Genomic DNA, 20,308 nt, shown 5'->3' on the forward strand with positions numbered 1-20,308 from the left:
TTATAAAACTGTCTAAATTATGTTATTTATTTACAAGTTTAATATTATAAGTCTCTTGAAACCACAAAATGTATTTTATTTAGTCACACTGTCATCCCTTAAAGTGTAGTAAATTTCTCTGTATATGGTAGGTATTAATGAAACTTTTAAAAAATTACTTTTAATGTATATGTGGGAGTATATCAATGATATAATATTCTCTTTGAACTATAAATGTATATGGCTCTGTTATTTTTTCTGTATTCTAATCAACTTCTTCATAATTTCAGAAAAGTGTGAATGCTTCAAATTATGGTTTATCACCTGATCGGCAATTTGCATATCTAGAAAGTGATTATTCAAAGGTATTGGTGATTTAATTTGGATTTGTCTGATTATATTTCCTATTAACCCGAAGACTGGTCTAGAAAAGAGGAAACAAGAGTCTCTTTATCTCTAAATATTTGAGAAATTAATGCAATTCTAGTTGAATCCCTAAAGCATAACAGTAACATACAAGTAATTCAGAATTTGGCATTCTTATCTGGTTATCAAGTATTAAAAATTACTTTCATCCTGAGGGAAAAACTTATTTTGGGGGCACTGACATTCATCATAAAAATGTTATTTGATATCATAAATCATTAGTCAATTCTCACATATTTTAACCTTTTAAATATTTATTATTATTGAAAATGGAACTATCACAATGTAGCTTATTTAACTCACTTGCTCAAGCAAAATAATATACAGTCAGTGGTTAGACCACGGTTTAATCTGTGTCTTTGAAAGCCTAGTGTAGTGTAGCAGTATCCATAGCTGGTCTATTTAGCCTTACTTAATTTCCCCTTCCTGAATGAGGTTGTAGAGGGAAGATAATCACCTTTTTTTTTTTTTTTTTTTTACTTTTACTGGCCAAAGAATTTATACCAAATTCAACTTCTAATAATTACTTTGAGATCAAGAACCTTTTTTTTTAACTGCCATTTTTCAAATTTAGTTGAGATGCAAAACTCCCTAAATGCAGAGAATGAACAGTCAAGCTTGCCCCTCCCTCATTGTTCAGACAGCTGGTTATTTTCCCTTGGACCAGGTCTTGGTCACCTGCAATCTTCAGAAAGACATGTTTCAACATGCTGGAGTTTCTTTGCCAAAAGGTTGAAAGCCCTTTAAGAAATAAAATCCAAAATAATACTTGATTTGTTTACTTAACTACAGTACAGATGCATGTCAGGAAGCAATAGTTAGAACTGGACATGGAGGAAATCAGTCCTGAATATTCATAGGAAGGACTGATGCTGAAGCTGAAACTCCAATACTTTGGCCAGCTGATGTGAAGAATTGACTCATTTGAAAGGACACTGATGCTGGGAAAGATTGAAGGCAGGGGGAGAAGGGGACAACAGAGGGTGAGATGGTTGGATGGTATCGCTGACTCAATGGACATGACTTTGAGTAAACTCCAGGAGTTGGTGGTGGCCAGGGAAGCCTGGCCTGCTGCAGTCCATGGGGTCAGACACAACTGAGCAACTGAACTGAACAGTACAGATAAAAAATGAAAAAAATAGCATTTTCTTTTTTTTTCTTTTTCTTTGTTTTTTTTTAATTAATTTTTTCAATATCTATTATTTTTAAAAAACTACGCTCAAAAAAAGCAAGCATTTTACAAGAAAACTATATGATGGATAAAATTAGCTTTACCCAGTTTTATAGGGTATTATAATCATTACTCAGGTACAGGGTAATCCTTACAGGACTTGGAAATTGTAGTAATTTTACTTCAATCAAGCTTAAGTAGAAAGGGAACAATTTTTAGAATAGAGTGTGTTAGAGAAAAGATTTTTATATTAAGAAATGTCTTTGGATATACTTTTTATGGAGTAAGGGTTGAATCACTGCTGAGATTAGTTCTGGAATTTGGATGAACAGCACAGAAGTCTACAGTAAAACTCTTTAAATGACACTCATTTGGAATTGAAACATCTCTTTCCTAGTGCTTTGTGAAAACAGTTCTTTTATAATTCTGAACCTTGAACTCAGTGATCTATGGTTCTACCTTATTGATCTGAGCCTCTTGTGAATCATAATTTGTCTTTGCCTCTTTTTTTCCTGACAGCTTTGGAGATACTCTTACACAGCAACATATCACATCTACGACCTTACAAACGGGTAAAATGTCATGTCTTTTTATTAACACAACTTCAATCTCATATAGAGCCTCCAGACTCTAATTTGAGATTGACTGTGTTATCTCATTTCTAATCTTAGTTTCTTACGTCTTTATAATAAACATATACCTATGCAACTTGAGAAATTCAAAGAAATACTTCCTTGGAATATTCACCTGTTTTTATTTGACTGATATCTTAACATTTTTATACAAAACATAGTTTTGTTTTTCCTACTTTTGAACACCTAATTATAAATTTCTAATTTATGAAAGTAAACATATCTATAAAAGTACCAAAAATGCATGGGAATGATACACAGTGTTGGGGAGAGGGGCTCCTTCAATGGAAGGAAGCAGAAGGGAGGGAAATGTAGCATTTAACCTAAATTTAATTAATATTATGCTAATTGTTTTTAAATGTAAAAAGTTAATACTTTTAATTTACATGGGTAAATTATCATCTATTATATTGTCTTCTGTATCTCTGTTTAATTTTTTGAAATATTTACAGCTTAAAAAAAAGTTAAAAGAATGAGTAGGTAGGCAAAGGACTGAGGGAATTTCCGACAGAAGCAACAACACGAAAGACCTGAAAAGAAAGGGAGAGCACAGAGTGTTCAGGAAATTCAAAGTAGGTCAGTTGAGTTGAAATTGGAGGAGGGCATGCTTACTAATAGGAGGTGGTGTAAGGTTGGGAAGGAATTGAGGCCAGAAATCACACGTCAAATAATAATAAGGAAACCATTAAGAAGAGTTTAGTTCTCATCCTGATGACAATAGGGAATCACTGAATGGTTTTAAATGGGAAATGACATGATCAGATTTGCACTTAAGAAAAATCACTCTAAATATGGACAATGAATTGGTTTAGTTACTCATCTTAATGTGATATCTTATTTGCTGTTATATAAAAGGGAAAATAATTATATGGCTTGAAAGGGTATTAAAAATCTTACAGTCTATTTCCCCTTTTGTCCAGTAAAAGCACAAAAATTTAAAGACAACTATCTTTCTACTTCTTTTAAATTCTTTCTACTTTCAGAAAAGAATAACTCTGATCTTCTTAAACTGTCAAATTAAGAAATAGGATCTGCTATATAATGTAGACTCTAAATCCATCCAATACACTGAGTCTTTTCCTCTGTATCCACATTGTTGAGAAAGTCAAGAAGTGTTTATTGAGCAACTCTTATGTGGGTTTCCCCAGTGGCTCATTGGGTAAAGAATCTGCCTGCAATGAAGGAGACAGAGTCAGTCCCTGGGTAGGGAAGATCCCCTGGGTAGAGAAATGGCAACTCACTCCAGTATTCTTACCTGGAAAATCCCATGGGCAGAGGAGCCTGGTGGGCTACAGTTCAAAGGGTGGAAAAGGATCAGATGCAAATGAGCTCAAGCACAGAGAGACATATGACAGGGAGACACAAATAGGTGGTAACCTATAGGTCGTAACTCTATACCAAAATCTTTAGTGAGATGGAAATCTTACCCTTTCAGTAGAATTTCTCAAGGCTTTAATCATTTCCTTGTTTTTCTTTTAATCATTTAAAAATTCTCGAAGTCCTATCTCTGTGGAGGTTCACCAAATTAAATAACATTCCAAAACAAGATGACAATACTAGTATTTTAATCATGGTCTCTATAAACTTCATGGCCTAGAAGCATTTTAAATATTTAGCTTTTGTGCAGTGAATTTAATCAAACCACTGTTTTATTTGTTTTCCCGCACAACTATCTAATTTGCCAGATTGTTTTTTGGTCCGGTAAATACACCATAATTTAAGGAGTGAAGAATGACAAATTTGTTGAAATTCAAGGCAAGACTGAATATCATTCATTCCAAGTCTTCTATGTCCCTCTGAAAATTTTATTAAAAAAATCTACCTTAGAGAAGATGAGGATAGTTCTGGTTTCAAGCAAGGGAAGGGTAATTGAAGAGATGAAAGCCTTTGTAAAGAACCGTCCCCCATTTTCTCTCATACTGTAAAACAGACAGTGGCTGCTGTGGTGGCTTGCCAGCCATGAAGAGACTATAGGCTGAGATTTTCAGCTTGTCTGCATGATTGCATAGATGATTCCATGGGATATGGAAACCTAAAGCATGTTACGATGTCAAGGTAACATGGACACTGATTTGAGACAGAGCAGTAAATTGGGGCGAATGTCCTCTTCTGGGACATTCTTTTTCCTCTGCCCTCCTATGATGATCTGTTCAGAACATTCTAGTGGCCTGGTGCTCATAAAATGCCTTCTACGATCAGGATTCCCACTGCAACACCAACATTCTTCCTCTGTGGGCATCACTTTTTCTACAATCAAAGCTGATCTGTCCAGTGCCATGTTCCCTCGTTATTTTCTAGGCCTCTATATACTTTATGTTTGCTAGGCCGCATCATACTTTGTGATGTGATAAGTTAAATCAAGGTAACATGTGTTATAAGTGTTCACAAGTGTCCAGACTTTAAAATGATGGGAGAAATAGAAATAGCAAGCCTATGTCAGGTTGGAGAGATGCTTTTGGAGGGGGCAAACAGGGAGTCTTCCTTCAGGTGCCTCACATTATACGTTGGAGGCAAGTCTTGTTTTGCATCTCCACACAAGCATTCTTGATGAAACTATTCATTTCATCTTCAAGAAGATAATAGTCAAAATTTAAACACGATATCCTATGACTCTTTAACACTTATAAAAGTCTGAACATATTCTTGCTGAAGAACTACAAAATCTCCACGGTGCAAGCCAGTCAATTGAGTATTTTCAGGGTGACTTGAAGCATCAAAGTGAGATTCGCACAGAGTCGGACACGACTGAAGCGACTTAGCAGCAGCGGCAGCAGCAGTATATTTGAAATTGGGCTTTCCAGGGGGCGCTCATGGGAAAGAACCCGCCTGCCGATGCAGGAGACGTAAGAGATGCGGGTTTGATCCTTGGGTTGAGAATATCCCCTGAAGAACAACATGGCAACCCACTCCAGTATTCTTGCCTGGAGAATCCCATGGACAGATGGAGGCTGGCAGGCTACAGTCCATAGGGTCACAAAGAGTCGGACATGACTAAAGCGACTTAGCACACAAGCATGCATATTTGAAATTTCCCCATGGGTGGAGGACTTTCAAGCTTAAGGCATACTGCCCAGTATATGATCTGTTTTTCAGTTTAGCTTGAGATCAGATGTTCCTTTCCTTTTCTGATTTCAAGTCAGATCCCTGGGGAGATTGTCAAATGGCATCTTATTTTCAAAAATTTGAAATGCATATGCATTCACAGGGATGGGGGTTGTGAATGAAAATGTGGAAGAGTACATATTAAACTTTAGCACAATTATAGAATTTCAGAGCTGGAAGTCTCTTTAGCGACCATTTCAGCCTGGTGTGTACAAATTTTACAGTTCTGAGGGTTAAGAGACTTGAGTTTAATGAGGGGTCTGCCAAGAACCAGCAATATTATTTTTTTTAAGTCCTATCATTTCTCTAATCTTCAGTTTATTTTCACAAGACTAGGGAGATTCAATTAGATAATTTCTCGAGGTATTTCCACTTAGTCTATAAACATTTAATCCATTCACCTCAGTATAAAAGGTCAGAAAACTGAGATCCAGAGATATTAAATGACCTATGAACTAGTGACGCACTGCAACTACCACCCCATGTCTTCTGTCTCGTGTTATATCACATTCTTTCTATTAGGTTTGCAGGAGCATAGATGATGATGCATTTATTTTTATTTTTTTTAATTTTTTTTCTTTTCATACCTATTATTTGCACTGAACAGCAAAATTCATTTATTTTTTTTTTCCTTCTTTCTTTTCTTCTAGGGAGTTTATAAGAAGAAATGAGCTTCCTCGTCCAATTCAGTATTTATGCTGGTCGCCTGTTGGGAGTAAATTAGTAAGTGTTTAAATTATAGAAGTGTTTAATCATTTAAATAAAAGAGGAGCCATTTGATTTTGGCCTTTGTTAAATTTCCCTGCCTGAAAAAAAATACATTTATGACTATTTTAAGTGGTTAAAAATGGGAAGAGTTTAGATAAATTGAAACCCATCTGAGAATTCCGCAAAATCTCAAGCTCATGGATAGACTTCTTTAAATATCGCAGTCAAAAACTTTATCCTTATACTCAGCCAGAATGCGTTGTGCCAGAAAGCTCAGGAAAAATATGGTTTTCACAAGTTTCCCAGACTAGCTTCAGACAACATGAAATTTTGTCCAAGCTCTTATTTAAGGACTCTAAATAAAGATTAGATCTGGCTAGCTATTAATATTCAGAGATTTATTTGACTTTCTGTTAATATACACAATTATTTACTTAGTTAATAAAAGCAACTAATATAATAGCAGACATTATTCTTTAATATATAGACTTTAAAATCATAACTTTTATATGTTAAAAATAATGTTAATGTGAGTTGGTTGGTATTTTTTGACCTGTTAAAATGGTATCTTAGTTGTGAGTCTTTTCATATCTGGATTATCACTTTTTAAAAAGTATTAGGTGAATAATTAACACAAATATGCAAACTTTATTGTGTTTCTTATGAAATTTCTCCTTGTTAACTAACTTACCACCACACCTAGGCATATGTCTATCAAAACAATATCTATCTGAAACAAAGACCAGAAGACCCACCTTTTCAAATAACATATAATGGAAAAGAAAATAAAATATTTAATGGTATCCCAGACTGGGTTTATGAAGGTACGTCATATTCTTTTTCTTCTGCTGCGGTTAGGCTTTTAATTGAAAATAATCACACGCATTTAGTAACATTTAAATGAGTGGTATGTTACTGTGATGAGGGTGGCATTTCTGAAAGCTGTTATCAGGTTATGAACAGGACGTGCATATTCTGAAAGAACGAAATCTTGTTATCAGACTGGTGGAATTTATTTTCATGAGCATTATAAAGCAGTAGTAATAATTTATATTCTAAGAAGTATATGGTCCTTAGAAGCAGTGTGAGTATATTTTCTCAGGTTTATTTTTTCTTGCAAAATAAACCTTTTATCCAAAACTAAAGAGCTGTCTATATTGTTATGCAGGAAAATAGTCTTAGTTCTCAATGCTGTCGTGAATTTTGTCCTCTTTCTTAGCTCATGTAGGATCCAGGACTTAACTGGACTTTAAAAGGTCTTCTAGTCTTTACCTTTGTTAAATATATATATATATATAAAACTAAATAAACTGTTTTTTTTAATATTCCCAGAACAGAAAGTTAACTTTCAAATTTATGTTGCTCTGTAGTATAAGTATGGTTTTCCTTGTCTTGGCTACTTTAGATGACTGTAAAGAAGCTCCCCCCAATCGGAAAATTAATTATTGTTGAGACTTTATTTTAAAAAATACATTCCTGACTAATGTCAATTCCCCAGTAGACTAATTGATGTTTGATATAGGGTATAAGGTTAAACTATTCCTCTATACCCAGATTATTCATCTTTTGATAACCAAAGCATGATATATATCACATCCACATTAAATAAATTATTTCAGTTAGTAAATGGCTATATACAATGTATTTTGAAGTATTTACAATGAATTTGAGTAAGCCGTCTCAGTAACTAATAATAATATGCTAGTATTTATTTTTCAGAGGAAATGCTTGCTACAAAATATGCTCTCTGGTGGTCTCCTAATGGAAAATTTTTGGCGTACGCAGAATTTAATGACACAGAGATACCAGTTATTGCCTATTCCTATTATGGTGATGAACAATATCCTAGAACAATAAATATTCCATACCCAAAGGTATGTGGAATACTTTTAGCAGATGCTTCCATTTCCCTGCTGTCAAAATGAGCAACCAATACCGTGAATAGAGGTGGAATCAACAAGTTTGGAGAGCTTCTTATCCTTGTGCATTGTAAGGCAAACATTGTACTGTGCTCTATTATTTATGTGGACATCTGTTGCTTTGGACATCTGGTTGTGCTGGATGAAGTAGTCTTTGCAAAATCCATTGCAGTCTTTGAAAAACATATGGTCTAGATCATGGAGGAAAAACAAGCTTAACTTAATTTTAATTTTTTTCTTACTTCATGCTCCAAATTCAGGGTAAAGTTCTGTTTTGCAATTCCTTTTGAATTCTGATCTAAATGCAAACTAGAATGGGAAATTAAGACGTTGAATGTGATGTTCCTGTCAGGTCAAAGCAAGTAGGAGTTATGGTCATTTCTGGACATTTATAGCGACTTCACTTTCGCTTTTCCCTTCCATCCATTGGAGAAGGAAATGACAACACACTCCAGTATTCTTGCCTGGAAGATCCGAGGGATAGGGGAGCCTGGTGGGCTGCCGTCTATGGGGTCGCACAGAGTCGGACACGATAGAAGCGGCTTAGCAGCAGCAGCAGCATGTTAGTTTAAGTTTATGAGCCTAGGTTCTTCTCTGAGGGAATTAGACATGCTGTGAACTGATGTTTCTTACATAAACATTCTAAAATTCTTAGCTTATGTACTTCACATGCAGTCTCAAGAGAGGCCTCATGAAAATAAATTCCACCAGAATGGCCATGTCACAGTGGAGAAATGTCGTATTCTGAGTTAACTTAGAAAAGAAATCTGAAAGATCAAATCACAAATTCTTCTCTGGCATGAGGAGTAGAAGTGATTTTAGAATGTAATTCTTTGTTCTTAAGTCACTGTTGTTTTTCCTTGCCAAAGGGAACTCTGTTATAGAGGTCCCTATATTGACAAAGATGGGAAGGACATGCATAGTCACAAGTGGATTCTGAAGCAAGTCAAAGTGGCCACAGTGAGAGAAATAGAAATTCCAGATAGTCTAAAACTTATATTAAAAATCATATGAGAAAAGGAAATGAGTATGGGGGAGGGTGTCTGTTTAGGTAGAAGATCCTTCAAAGGTTGTGTGTTAAGTCTGAAAGCTGGAGGTATTGGAAGTGAGAGGTATGATCCTTGGAACCCAAAAGATGGAAAAGAACCTGGATCTTTAGAAGGTTGTGTGGAGCAGGAAGAGATGAAGAAACCCAGAAGTCAGGAGCAACTCACACTGACAGAGGAGTCAGGACCCAAATTCTCCCGTTTCTTTGAAGCTGAAGCTGCTGAACATCTGACCCTGGACTGAGAAGTGAGGCAACTATATATATATAGCCTATATGCCTAATTTTTGTGGATTTAAATTATTTGACAATTTTAAGGTTCTCTTTTTCTGTGCTAAATAACAGAACTCTAAGAAGATATGTGAACATGAACTACACTGTCATGTAAACCTAGGGCATATACAAGGAAAAAGCACAAAGCAAGAACAGTGTAAATCACATGACATTTTATTTTGAGGTGGAATTTTCCTAATTTGGGAGCATTGAAAGCAGTAATAATTTAAGCAGCTAGTAGACTGTTTGGTAAGTGTCCTAGATCAAATTATAGGGTAAAAGCAAAAAAGATCTTTCATTATTTATTCTTTACATTCCCTTCCCCAAATCAAGCTCCTTTCTGCACTCCCCTTGGCACATGGAGAAATATTATTACAATTATCCTAATAATAACAATAATAGTGCAAACTATCTGTCTTAAAAGTCAGGAAATAGAGTGTCGATTATGGAACTGCATTTTAAAATCCCTAATAGTTTTCCCTATGAATTAAAGCTCCCGTTAATCACTAAGAGTATGTATTTTCACTCTGGTTGCACAACATTTGTAAGTACACTGCAATGAAATTTGTAAACGTTATAATTAGGATGTTTTCAACAGTAATATACCTAACAATTATTAGCTTATAAAAATCCGCCTAAATTCCAAAGTGTCTTTAAAATGTTGGTGATAATTAGAATTTTGTGAGTTTATCTATCTCCACTTTCTTCACAGGCTGGAGCTAAGAATCCTGTTGTTCGGATCTTTATCATTGATGCCACTTACCCTGAGCATATAGGTCCCAGAGAAGTGCCAGTACCAGCAATGATAGCCTCAAGGTATATTCATCTCTGACGCTCTCCACCTTTCAAACTGAATTTTAGCACTGAAATTTCTTCATCAGGGTTTACATTTCTTTTCTAGCGAGTTTGCAATGACTATGCTACAACAAAAATAAATAAATAAATAAATTAGCATGTCAAGCTAAATACATAGCAAAATTAAAATTCACAAAAAAGTTTTTAAAATTGATGTGAACATATAACCCTTTACATACATGTACAGATGACCAGAGTACTCAGTCTAAGTGGTGCTTCCCTTGGATGTGTGAGTGTAAGCTAGGGACGAAGAAGGAGACAGTAAAATGTATGCATGCTCTCAGCCTGGCTTCCTTCAAGTCTGGCCTACTTTTTCCCAGCGTTTGTGGATCATGCTTATTATATGTGCATGGCAAACAGGAGAAGATAAGCCAACCCCCTCCAAATATTAGTGTTTTTCACTAGGATGCAGTCTATTTGAAGTGATCTGGTTGTAGCATTATCTGTTTGTGGATGAACTGCAGGCAGAGCTGCACAGAAGCATTTTCATTTCTGTGAAAGGTACCAGCATGGTACCCATTGAGATCTTGTCTGATTAATCCTCATCATTCTGGTTGACATGGAAAATGGGGAGGGGTCCATAAGCCCTGCCTGGCTGGCCTCCTTACTGCTTTCCACATCCTCTCAGAACAAGGCTTGACTCCTCTTCTCCTGCTTCAGGAAGGAAGGTCAGCCAGGGCCAGATGATTGATTAATAGGAAAAAACACCTCATCAGAGGCCTCTGCCAGACTTTGCCAAGGTGAATCCACTCTCAGATAATCAAAAATTCTTTTTTTTTTTTTCAATTATCCATTATTCCCCACACTAATCTAGTTGATGAAAACTGGACTAAATATACCTGATTTTTTTATGCATCATTCTTCTCAAGAGTCAAGTGGAATGAAAGAAAGCATCATTTGTGTATCTGTAATACACTAACAATATAGTAATAATATCTAACATACTCACTATGTTGTATGTATAGTTTGTAAGCATTTTAAGCATTCTTATAAATCTTTACAGCAACCTTTCATACTGGTAATGTTATTATTCCCATATTATATAGAAACAGAGGCACAGATATGTTAGTCAAGGTAGTATAACCGGTAGGAGATAAAGCCAGACTCTGAACCAGAGATCCCTTGTAGCCCTGCGATTCCTTTTATAACAAGGTCCAACATTTTGTGGCTTATTTACATTGTTGTTCCCTACACGTTCACCCTCAGAGCCAAGTAATCATTGCTTCCTTTCACCGACATCCACTTTGTGCCAAGCACTGTTTGAGTTACTTTGCATACACTATCTCTGATTATCATACTAACCCAAATTTCAACCCCTGACCTGTAGATAAAACTTAGCTTCCAACACAAACCTGCCTGGAAAGAAAGATGGTCTTTTATCCACTTCGCTCTTTTTTAATTAAAAAGTGAAAACTTGAGTTCAGCTATGGAAAAGTAGGCAATTTCATGCTTTTTGTCCACTAGGTTGGCCAATAACTTTGGCCTTGTGTCTTAATTTTTTCCCTAAGATATTAAAATCCCAACTGGGGATAAAACTCAATTATAAAATAATTCTATTAGATCAGTGGACTCTTGTATGTTCTCTAAAGCTCAGTAGGTGTATTTAAATTTTTTAGTGTTTAAAAGAATATTTTGCATTCCTTACCTGTGGCTTAAGTGCTTCAGAATAACAAAATATGTCCTTTCGAAAACACAAATTAAGAAATTATTTGAATGTGATATTGATTTATAGTTCTGACTTTCTGTTTTGATTTGTTTGCAGTGATTATTATTTCAGTTGGCTCACGTGGGTTACTGATGATCGAATATGTTTGCAGTGGCTAAAAAGAATCCAAAATGTTTCAGTCTTGTCTATATGTGATTTCAGGGAAGACTGGCACACATGGAACTGTCCAAAGGTATGTTGTATTAAAACCACAGAGGTGTATTTCTGAAGATAAAAGTACAAGAGGGGGAATTATTTATAGCTAACATTTTATATTATAAAGCAGAATTGCTGCATTCAACTCCTGATTTCTTCGTAAAACACACTATTTGAAGATTCATTATTTTTATTAGACAAGTAAGATACCTTTTGTTTTCTCGAATGACTTTAGCATTGAAAGTGAATGGAGAAAAAGATTAAATGACAATGCTATACTGCAAAAATCAGGCATCTGGTTTTGAATTACGATGGAAGTCCGTCCTTTTTGAGATTATAACATTATCAGTCCAAAAAAGCAAAATAATGATGATGAAAACATAAGATGGATCCATTAAAGAAGTATATGTGTTCTATTCAAAAGAATTAGAGAAAAATGCAAACGGTGATGTTTGCATTTGCAAATGCAAGCGTTCTATTCAATGTCAAAATTGAAAAATAAGAATTCCAAAGTAAACAAATATTATCAAAAGAAAGCCAAACACTTCTATTTGAAAATCAAAAGTAGGTAACTGAGAATCATATGAAACAGATTTAATTATCCTGCTATCCTGTTATCTTTGCAGAGTACTCAATACTGTGCTAATTTTAGGGAGAAAAAACTAGGCACAGATTTATTGTTGAGTTTTAATTGTTTTTATTGCTCAAATCCAAACATAATCTGTTGAATTAATGAGTCAGAAAGCTACTTCTCCAATCGGAAAGCTTCAAAATAGGCCTGTTCATAAGTACTCATATAAGAAACTAAGAAACACAAAATGTTTTCTTTAAATAGGAAATTTGATGGGTACATTTCATGAGACATCTAATTATGAAGAAATGTTTCATTAAACCAAATATAGAATAAACCTATTTTATAAAGTAAGAAAAAAGCACAGAGCAATCAAAGTAAAACACTAAATTCCATCTAGAAATTAGGACATTATGTTTTGCAAGAAAAAAGTCATATGAATCTGTTTGGAAATATATCAGGACTATAATAGTCAACATTACTCAGGCTAAAAATATTTTTAAATCACTACTGTGTCTGTAAGAAGCTTGACTAATTTTGATGGAATATGCTAGAAGCTTATTTTTATCTTATTTATGTTTTGATATACAAAGCAAGAAGATTTTTGGCATTAATGCAGTGTCATAGACAAAAAGAAAAGATAGAATAAATTTAATTTTTCTAGTTAAATAGAAACAATTGGGTGAATATATTGTTAATGTCTTCATTGAATCTCAACACTAGGAATTATTGATTTAATTATATTAGTTTATAAGATTGGTCATTGAGATAAAATTTTTAGCTCTTAAAGCTAGGCTTTTAAAACTATAATTGCTTTGGAATTTGAATTTCTAATTTATCAAATCTGAGACAACTTAATCCAAACTGACAGAATATATAAGATGCTCATTCAATGAGTTGTGGAATTCCCTGGAATATAAACTTTAGTTTTATGGCCAAAATCAGTGATTAAGTTTAAAATACCAGGTTTGAATAACCTTAAAATTTCAAAACAACTGCAGTTTCGAAATAGTCTGGTAAGTACATGGAATGTATTTTTCAAATTTAAGAACAACAGAGTTGAATTTTCCAGTAACCATACTTATGACTAATATGTGTGTGTGTGTTTAGTTTTGAAAACAAACAACATTTAAGGTTAAGAGATGTGGCAACACTTTACTCATGTTGGGAGTCATACCCAAAATAAAGAAGCAAAAGAAACTGGCAATAATTACTTGTAATATAACTGTATTAATAAATTTATAGTTTGGTGGAGGAACATCCTTCATCATATTGTTCTCTGCAAGAGAATTAAAATTAATTTTATCTTAATATCTAGAAATGATGAATAAAACATTTCACTTTATCAAGTCTTATCTTGTTTTTTCTGAAATCCAAACTGTGCTTTTAAAATTTATTATTCCTTTGCTTCTTATGACAATACACTCTCTCATGGTTCTCTTTCTAGTTTACTGTTTCTTTCTAGCCCTTCCTCTTCTGACTTTTCTAGAAACCTTATTATTCTCCAAGTTAATGCATTTAACCCTTCCAAAAGTTCAGCGGGTTAATACAATAGGTTTGCGCATTCATGTAACCATCTAATAGTGAGTCCAGGTAAGTTGGAAACAGTGAGGGTGAGGAAATGGGTGCTCTGCTCCACAGAGTCATTCAGGAACCCAGGTTGATAACATTTCTGTCTTCATCCAGTAACTTCTAAGGATATTCCAAGGTTATTCAAAGCTGGTCATCAACATCCAGCAAGGGAGTGAAAAAAGAATGGAGGATATGTATGGACAGGGTTTTATAGGTTAGACATAGAAGTAGTACCAGTTACTTTTGCTTGAAAGCTATGGGTTAGAACTTGCACATGACCACATCCAAGTGGATGGGGGCCTGGGAAATGTAGCCTACCTGAAGTTCTAGCAAAACCAGAAGGTAAATGATTGCTAATTATCTTAAGTCTCTGTTCCAACACCTTGTTACTCTCCTAGGTGATTTTTATCTAATACAAGAAAATTGCCCCACAAATTCATTCTGAGGATTTGAACTTTTATATATCTCTGGCTACATCTGCTCTATTCCACCCTCACTACCACTGTCTAGATTTGGGTCTTCAGCATCTTTTTTCCAAACATTTCAATGTCGTTATTTAGTCGCTAAATCATGGCTGACTCTTTTTGTGACCCTAAAGACTGTAACCCGCCAGGCTCATCTGTCCATGGGATTCTCCAGGCAAGAATACAGGAGTGGGTTGCCATTTCCTTCTCCAGGGGATCTTCCCAACCCAGGGATCAAATCGACATCTCCTGCATTGGAGGCAGATTTTTTTACTGCTGAGCCACCAGGGAAGCCTCCCACTATGTTACCCACTTCTTATCTATTCTCTGTATCATGTTCACAATTATATTTTTCAAATTGTGATTTTGAAAACTTTCAAAGGATTTATTATCCAGTGGAGAAATCCAAACTTCCTAATTGTGGCATAAAATTTCCTCCATGATTTTGCTGATGCCCCTACATTCTCCCTTATCTTCTAATTCTTTCCCACAGTCAGGCCCCACTCAGCTATACTGAGCCACTTGTGGTTTTCTAAGCTAGCCTCATATCTATGCTATTTATTTCATCTAGAATATTTTCCATTTAACTGTTTATAAAATTCTATTCATTTTTAGGTTTATTAAGTATTTGTTCAATAAAGGATTTATTGTACTATCCTCAAGTATATACCAAAAATAAGATTCAGTGCAAATTTTAAGATTTCTAGCTACTTTGTAAGACTGAGGAAAGAAAAAAAAATTTAACCTAAATTCCACTGGGAAATGCCTTTTTACCTACATGACAACAGTTTGGTTTGTGGTAGGTCTCCATGGATATTGTCATAATTCCAGTCACTGACTTATGGAAAATTTAGCCAGAATTATGAATGATTTGCAATAAGATACAGCCCTCAGATCATCCTTATGTATGCAACAGTGATGTTGTATAAGATTTTGAATCTAGTCATCTTCAACTCAAGTATGTAGTTGGTTGACTAACAGTAGTACACTCTGACCAGCCAGCTTAACTTGTTCAAATGTCCAGATTATATTTAGGAAAAACTGTCCTCTTAATACTATGTTTCATTTAATGGTTTTTTTTTTTTCTTTTTTCCTCTTAGACCCAGGAACATATAGAAGAAAGCAGAACTGGATGGGCTGGTGGAGTATGATTGCTATCTTTTCCTTATCTTTTAATGAAATTCTGAGCTATTAAAGGACTATTTGAAATGTATCCAAACTGACACTACTTTATTTTATAGAAAAATAACAAGGTAAAAAACATAAAGGTAGTGATCCCTTCAGCAATTTTGTGCCAGACAATTTTAATGTCCATATATCTAGAATTCTATTAAGAATGAATCATATACCTCATGTCCTGTTCTTAACTTTTTCAACCAACTGATATATATAGCTAATATTGCTTCTTTAAAAATGTAACAAATATTATTTTTCAAAAGGGAACACAATCCCTGATTTACTTAAAATAATCTTGATAACTTTTAGCCATTTGAATCCAGGAAAAATAATTACATTTGCTATCCTTGGTTTAGAGACAACCCTACCTCTCATTATATTTTATATAAATAAATGAGTAGATTAATCTCATACATACTCATATTTATTCTAGTTTTTAAGTAAAGTGGTATCAGTTAGGGAAGTGTGTGTTTTGTTACAGTTTGTAATCATATATATCTGTATTATTTTGGATAGATTTATTCAGTGATTTATAAGGATTTTGTGCAAAACTAAATCATGTTTTAGGAAAACACCAATTGTATCTTATATCTTATACAGAGAATACAAAATAAGACAAATAATAAATGAATATTCTATGAATGTTACCATTTATCACAAATATGTAGTTGAATTCAACTAACATCTGGGTAAAAAAAAGAAAAGCTACTTCTGAGATTTGGACACATGCAAAGAAAAAAGAAACTCTTATCTAATTTAACACATTAACCCAAGACAAGGGACAATAAAGAATTCAGAAGTAAATTCTGAGATGTTAAGACTTGTAAAAATTTAAATTAAGATGGAGAGTGAAGTAAACATCTTCAGGTATTGAAAACTATTTTTTGTATACTTTCCTAGATCCAGCAATTTTAGCTTACATATATTTACTTTCTATCTTCAGTTAAAGGTACTTCAGTTTTTTTCATTAAGAGATTTTTGTGGGGTCAGTCTTATCTGACTCTTTGCAACCCCACCAACTGTAGCCCCCAGGCTCCTCTGTTCATGGTCTTCTCCAGGCAAGAATACTGGAGTGGATAGTCATTTCCTTCTCCAGAGGATCCTCCAGACCCAGGGATTGAACCCCAGTCTCCCATATTGCAGGCAGATTCTTACTGTCTGTGCCACCAGGGAAGCCCCTAACTAGAGAATAGTTATTACTTTATTTTTTTATGCAAGTAAATGTACATGGGTGCAGGCTAAGTCACTTCAGTTATGTCCAACTCTTTTTGACCCTATGGACTATAGTCCACCGGGCTCCTCTGCCCACGGAATTTTCCAAGCAAGAATACTGGAGTGGGTTGCCCTGCCCTCCTCCAGGGGATCCTTCCAAAAGCGAAGCGAAGCAAAGCGAAGTTTCTCAGTCATGTCCGACTCTTTGCGACCCCATGGACTGTAGCCTACCAGGCTTCACTGTCCATGGGATTCTCCAGGCAAGAATACTGGAGTGGGGTGCCATTGGATCCTTCCAATCCAGGGATAAAATCAGCATCTCTTATGTCTTCTGCACTGGCAGGCAGGTTCTTTACCACTAGCACCACCTAACAAGGTAACAAGGATAAGTGTGTAATTCAGGAAAAAAAAAAAGAAAAAAAAATCCTGTTTTATTTCACTCTTTAACATTGTATAAGTAACAGGAAAAAAGAGAAGTCAGTGAAAGAACAGGATTTTCTAAATTTTTTGGATTCTAGGTCAACCAGAAGCTTGCCTTCCAGAAAGATAATTCCTAAATCAGCATTTGAAAACTTGAGAAAAGGGAAAAATTTAATTTATGAGTTCACTGTCATTCTAGAGATTTCCTGTAAAGAATGAGAGAAGAAAGAATACTTGAAAATATCTTTAGTTGTATTCTCCATGATAATGATATAGCTAGAGTTTCTATAAAGTAATATGAATGATGTGATTTTACAAATAGATAAACCATGATACCAGCAATCTTATCAAAGACGTGATCTTAGGAATCCATACACATTTATTCTGAAAATACTGGCACCATTCGGAACACTCTGAACTACTTTAAAATACATCTTTTGAAATCTGTTTATAAGCAAGTTGAGGACAGTTGTATCTTATAAATTTTTATAGTCTATATAGCACCAGTCTTGTAATCCCAGCAAATAATAGTTGAATGAATGAATGAATTGCCTTCTAAAGTTTTTGAATATTGTTTTAAATACCCTCAGTGGAAGCACATACATGCCCTTTGAGGGAGAATGAGGTCTCTACATTAAATCAAAAATCATGCCTAAATAAATCTAGTGAATAAATGAAATATGTATCTGCAAAATATGATTTTACACTAGATCATTATAAAATCTATAGTTTTAGAATTCTATTGGGAAAAATTAGTTTTCCTGTGTGCTAATCTCAATCTCTCCAAATGTATCCAATAGTCATTAACTTTCTGAATATTAGAAGAATTTTGGAAAATTTTTTGAAGTGACAGTTTTCAAGAGTAAGTCCACACTTCCCCAAGGCAGCTATTTTCAAGGGGGCCATTCATTAGATTTTATAAGTCCTGGCAAGCCTTTTGGAGTCATGACTTTATATAGTCATATCTCATATGTCATAATGTGCTGCATAGCTTCCTTTGACCCATAATCAAACCAGCGGCTTAATAAAATTACCCAGAAATAGCCTAGAAATATTTGTTTTCCAGACATCTGTTCAAATAATATTTATGAGGGTTTTAGATAAAGTGTATAGGCTAGTCATATTAATATAAATTTAAAGAGCAATTTTAGATCAGTTTTTCCTTTAGTATTTGTCAAAGAGGTTTAAAATGAAAAAGCCCTTCAAAGATCACCTATGAACTAGAAAAGAGACTAAATGGCAGTTTACCTATTAATTCAGGCAGAGAACTAGCAAATACTTCCTTGAGAACTTTACTTGTCACTTCCTTTTCTTCCGCATGAAATATTGTGTCTTAATTTGGGGGAAATACTCTAATTTCTTCTTTGGTATTTTATCAGAAAAATAACAACAAATTCACTTCAAATAATTTTTTTTTTTTTTTGTCCTGTGGAGAGCAGACAAGGAAGATTTAATCAAAGACTCTATTAATAGTGTTTAACCACTAAAATGTGAAGAACAAATACTAAACACATAATGCTTAGGATGCAAAGCCACATTTAAATCATTTAAAAATAATTAAGCCATACACCACATCGCATTTGAGTGGTTAGTGAAATCCTGTGGCTTAGATAAATGGATGCTCTACTTGATGCTTGAAAGTCTGTGCCTTTGACTAAATGTGGACTCAGTTTAGGCATTAGCCTTCCATAAGCAGGTTATTTACCATCTGTGGCAAAAAATTAACTGGTGTTAAATCATTTTACCTTCCAAGAAAAATATTTTAAATGACTTTGTAAGTAGAGATGAGGAGTTTATCAGCACATCTAAGCATGATAAAGGGAGCTGTGAGGATGTCTTGTTAAACTGAGGACCACCTAGTGACATGTGGTTATCTAGGGCCCAGGCGTGACTTGCTGCCAGAGCACTTAACTCAGGATGCATTATGGATCTCACTCTGGCAGAGTGAATACGGAAATATTTTACACTCTCTTTACCTCACCCAAGTTACCTGTTCATCTAAAGCATCTGTCTTGGATGTGTGCAATTAAAGGGGAGAAGATAACAGTCTTTGCCTAACAAAAATATTCTTCCTGTTTGCCTGATTCTACTATCTTGAAACATAATGTTCTGCCCTCTTATTTTCTGTTTTCAATGAAAATGAAATTTTCTATTTTAATCTGGAACTAAGCTGTTTTTAGAGTTCCTTAACTCTCTGCAGATGTAAAGTTGAGTGTTTTTTTCACTAAGGTACCTTATAGTATTTGTGACCCCAGTTCCATTACAGTGGTTGAGAAAATGTGGAGCCAATTTTCATCTTTCATCTTGATGGGGGAGAGGGGGACACTGTAAAGTGTTTACTAATAAGGAATCACTTGGCTGAGAGGGTGAAGCCTCATTCTAAAATGAAAGATTGGTTTTTCAGGCCACTACTAATGAAATTCCTTCCACAAAATTGCAAATCAGAATTTCCTATTCAGGGACCTCCTGGCTTTCAATTTCACTGAGTCAATACCCAGAATCCTACCAGAACTGGTCTTATGATTAGTGTCTCATGTAAGGAGACAGAAGTTTCTTATTATTCCATTTTTTATTTTATTAAAAACATCATTTTTATGCCAAAGAGATAGGGACACCATATTAGTTTCCTAGGGTATCTGTAAAAAACTACCACAAACTTGGCTTAAAACAACAAAAATTCATTCTTTCATCATTCTGGAGGCTAGAAGTCCAAAGTCAAGGGGTTGGTGGGGCCATACTTAGATGTCTCCAGGGAAGAATCCTTTCTCACTTCTTCCAGCTTCTGGTCTCCTGGCAATCCTTGGACTTTCTTGGCTGGAACTCCACCAGCCCCAACCCCTGCTTTCATCTTCACATGACCTACTCCCCTGGGTCTCTTTGCACCCTCATCTCTTCTTATGAGGACACCAATCATTGGCTCTA

General features: G+C 34.8%; 1 protein-coding gene across 1 annotated transcript in view; it reads left to right on the top strand.

Annotated features, from left to right (window-relative positions):
- FAP (fibroblast activation protein alpha) overlaps positions 1-20,308 on the top strand; it is an 80,732-nt gene that overhangs the window by 21,111 nt on the left and 39,313 nt on the right. Inside the window, exons 5-12 of the mRNA XM_004004657.5 lie at positions 270-344; positions 2,096-2,148; positions 5,961-6,033; positions 6,722-6,842; positions 7,738-7,892; positions 9,968-10,071; positions 11,873-12,008; positions 15,679-15,723. Of these exons, the coding sequence (XP_004004706.3) occupies positions 270-344; positions 2,096-2,148; positions 5,961-6,033; positions 6,722-6,842; positions 7,738-7,892; positions 9,968-10,071; positions 11,873-12,008; positions 15,679-15,723 (762 nt within the window). The remainder of the gene's footprint in view (positions 1-269; positions 345-2,095; positions 2,149-5,960; positions 6,034-6,721; positions 6,843-7,737; positions 7,893-9,967; positions 10,072-11,872; positions 12,009-15,678; positions 15,724-20,308) is intronic.

The sequence above is a fragment of the Ovis aries genome, chromosome 2 (assembly GCF_016772045.2).
Source record: "Ovis aries strain OAR_USU_Benz2616 breed Rambouillet chromosome 2, ARS-UI_Ramb_v3.0, whole genome shotgun sequence".
Lineage (NCBI taxonomy): Eukaryota > Metazoa > Chordata > Mammalia > Artiodactyla > Bovidae > Ovis > Ovis aries.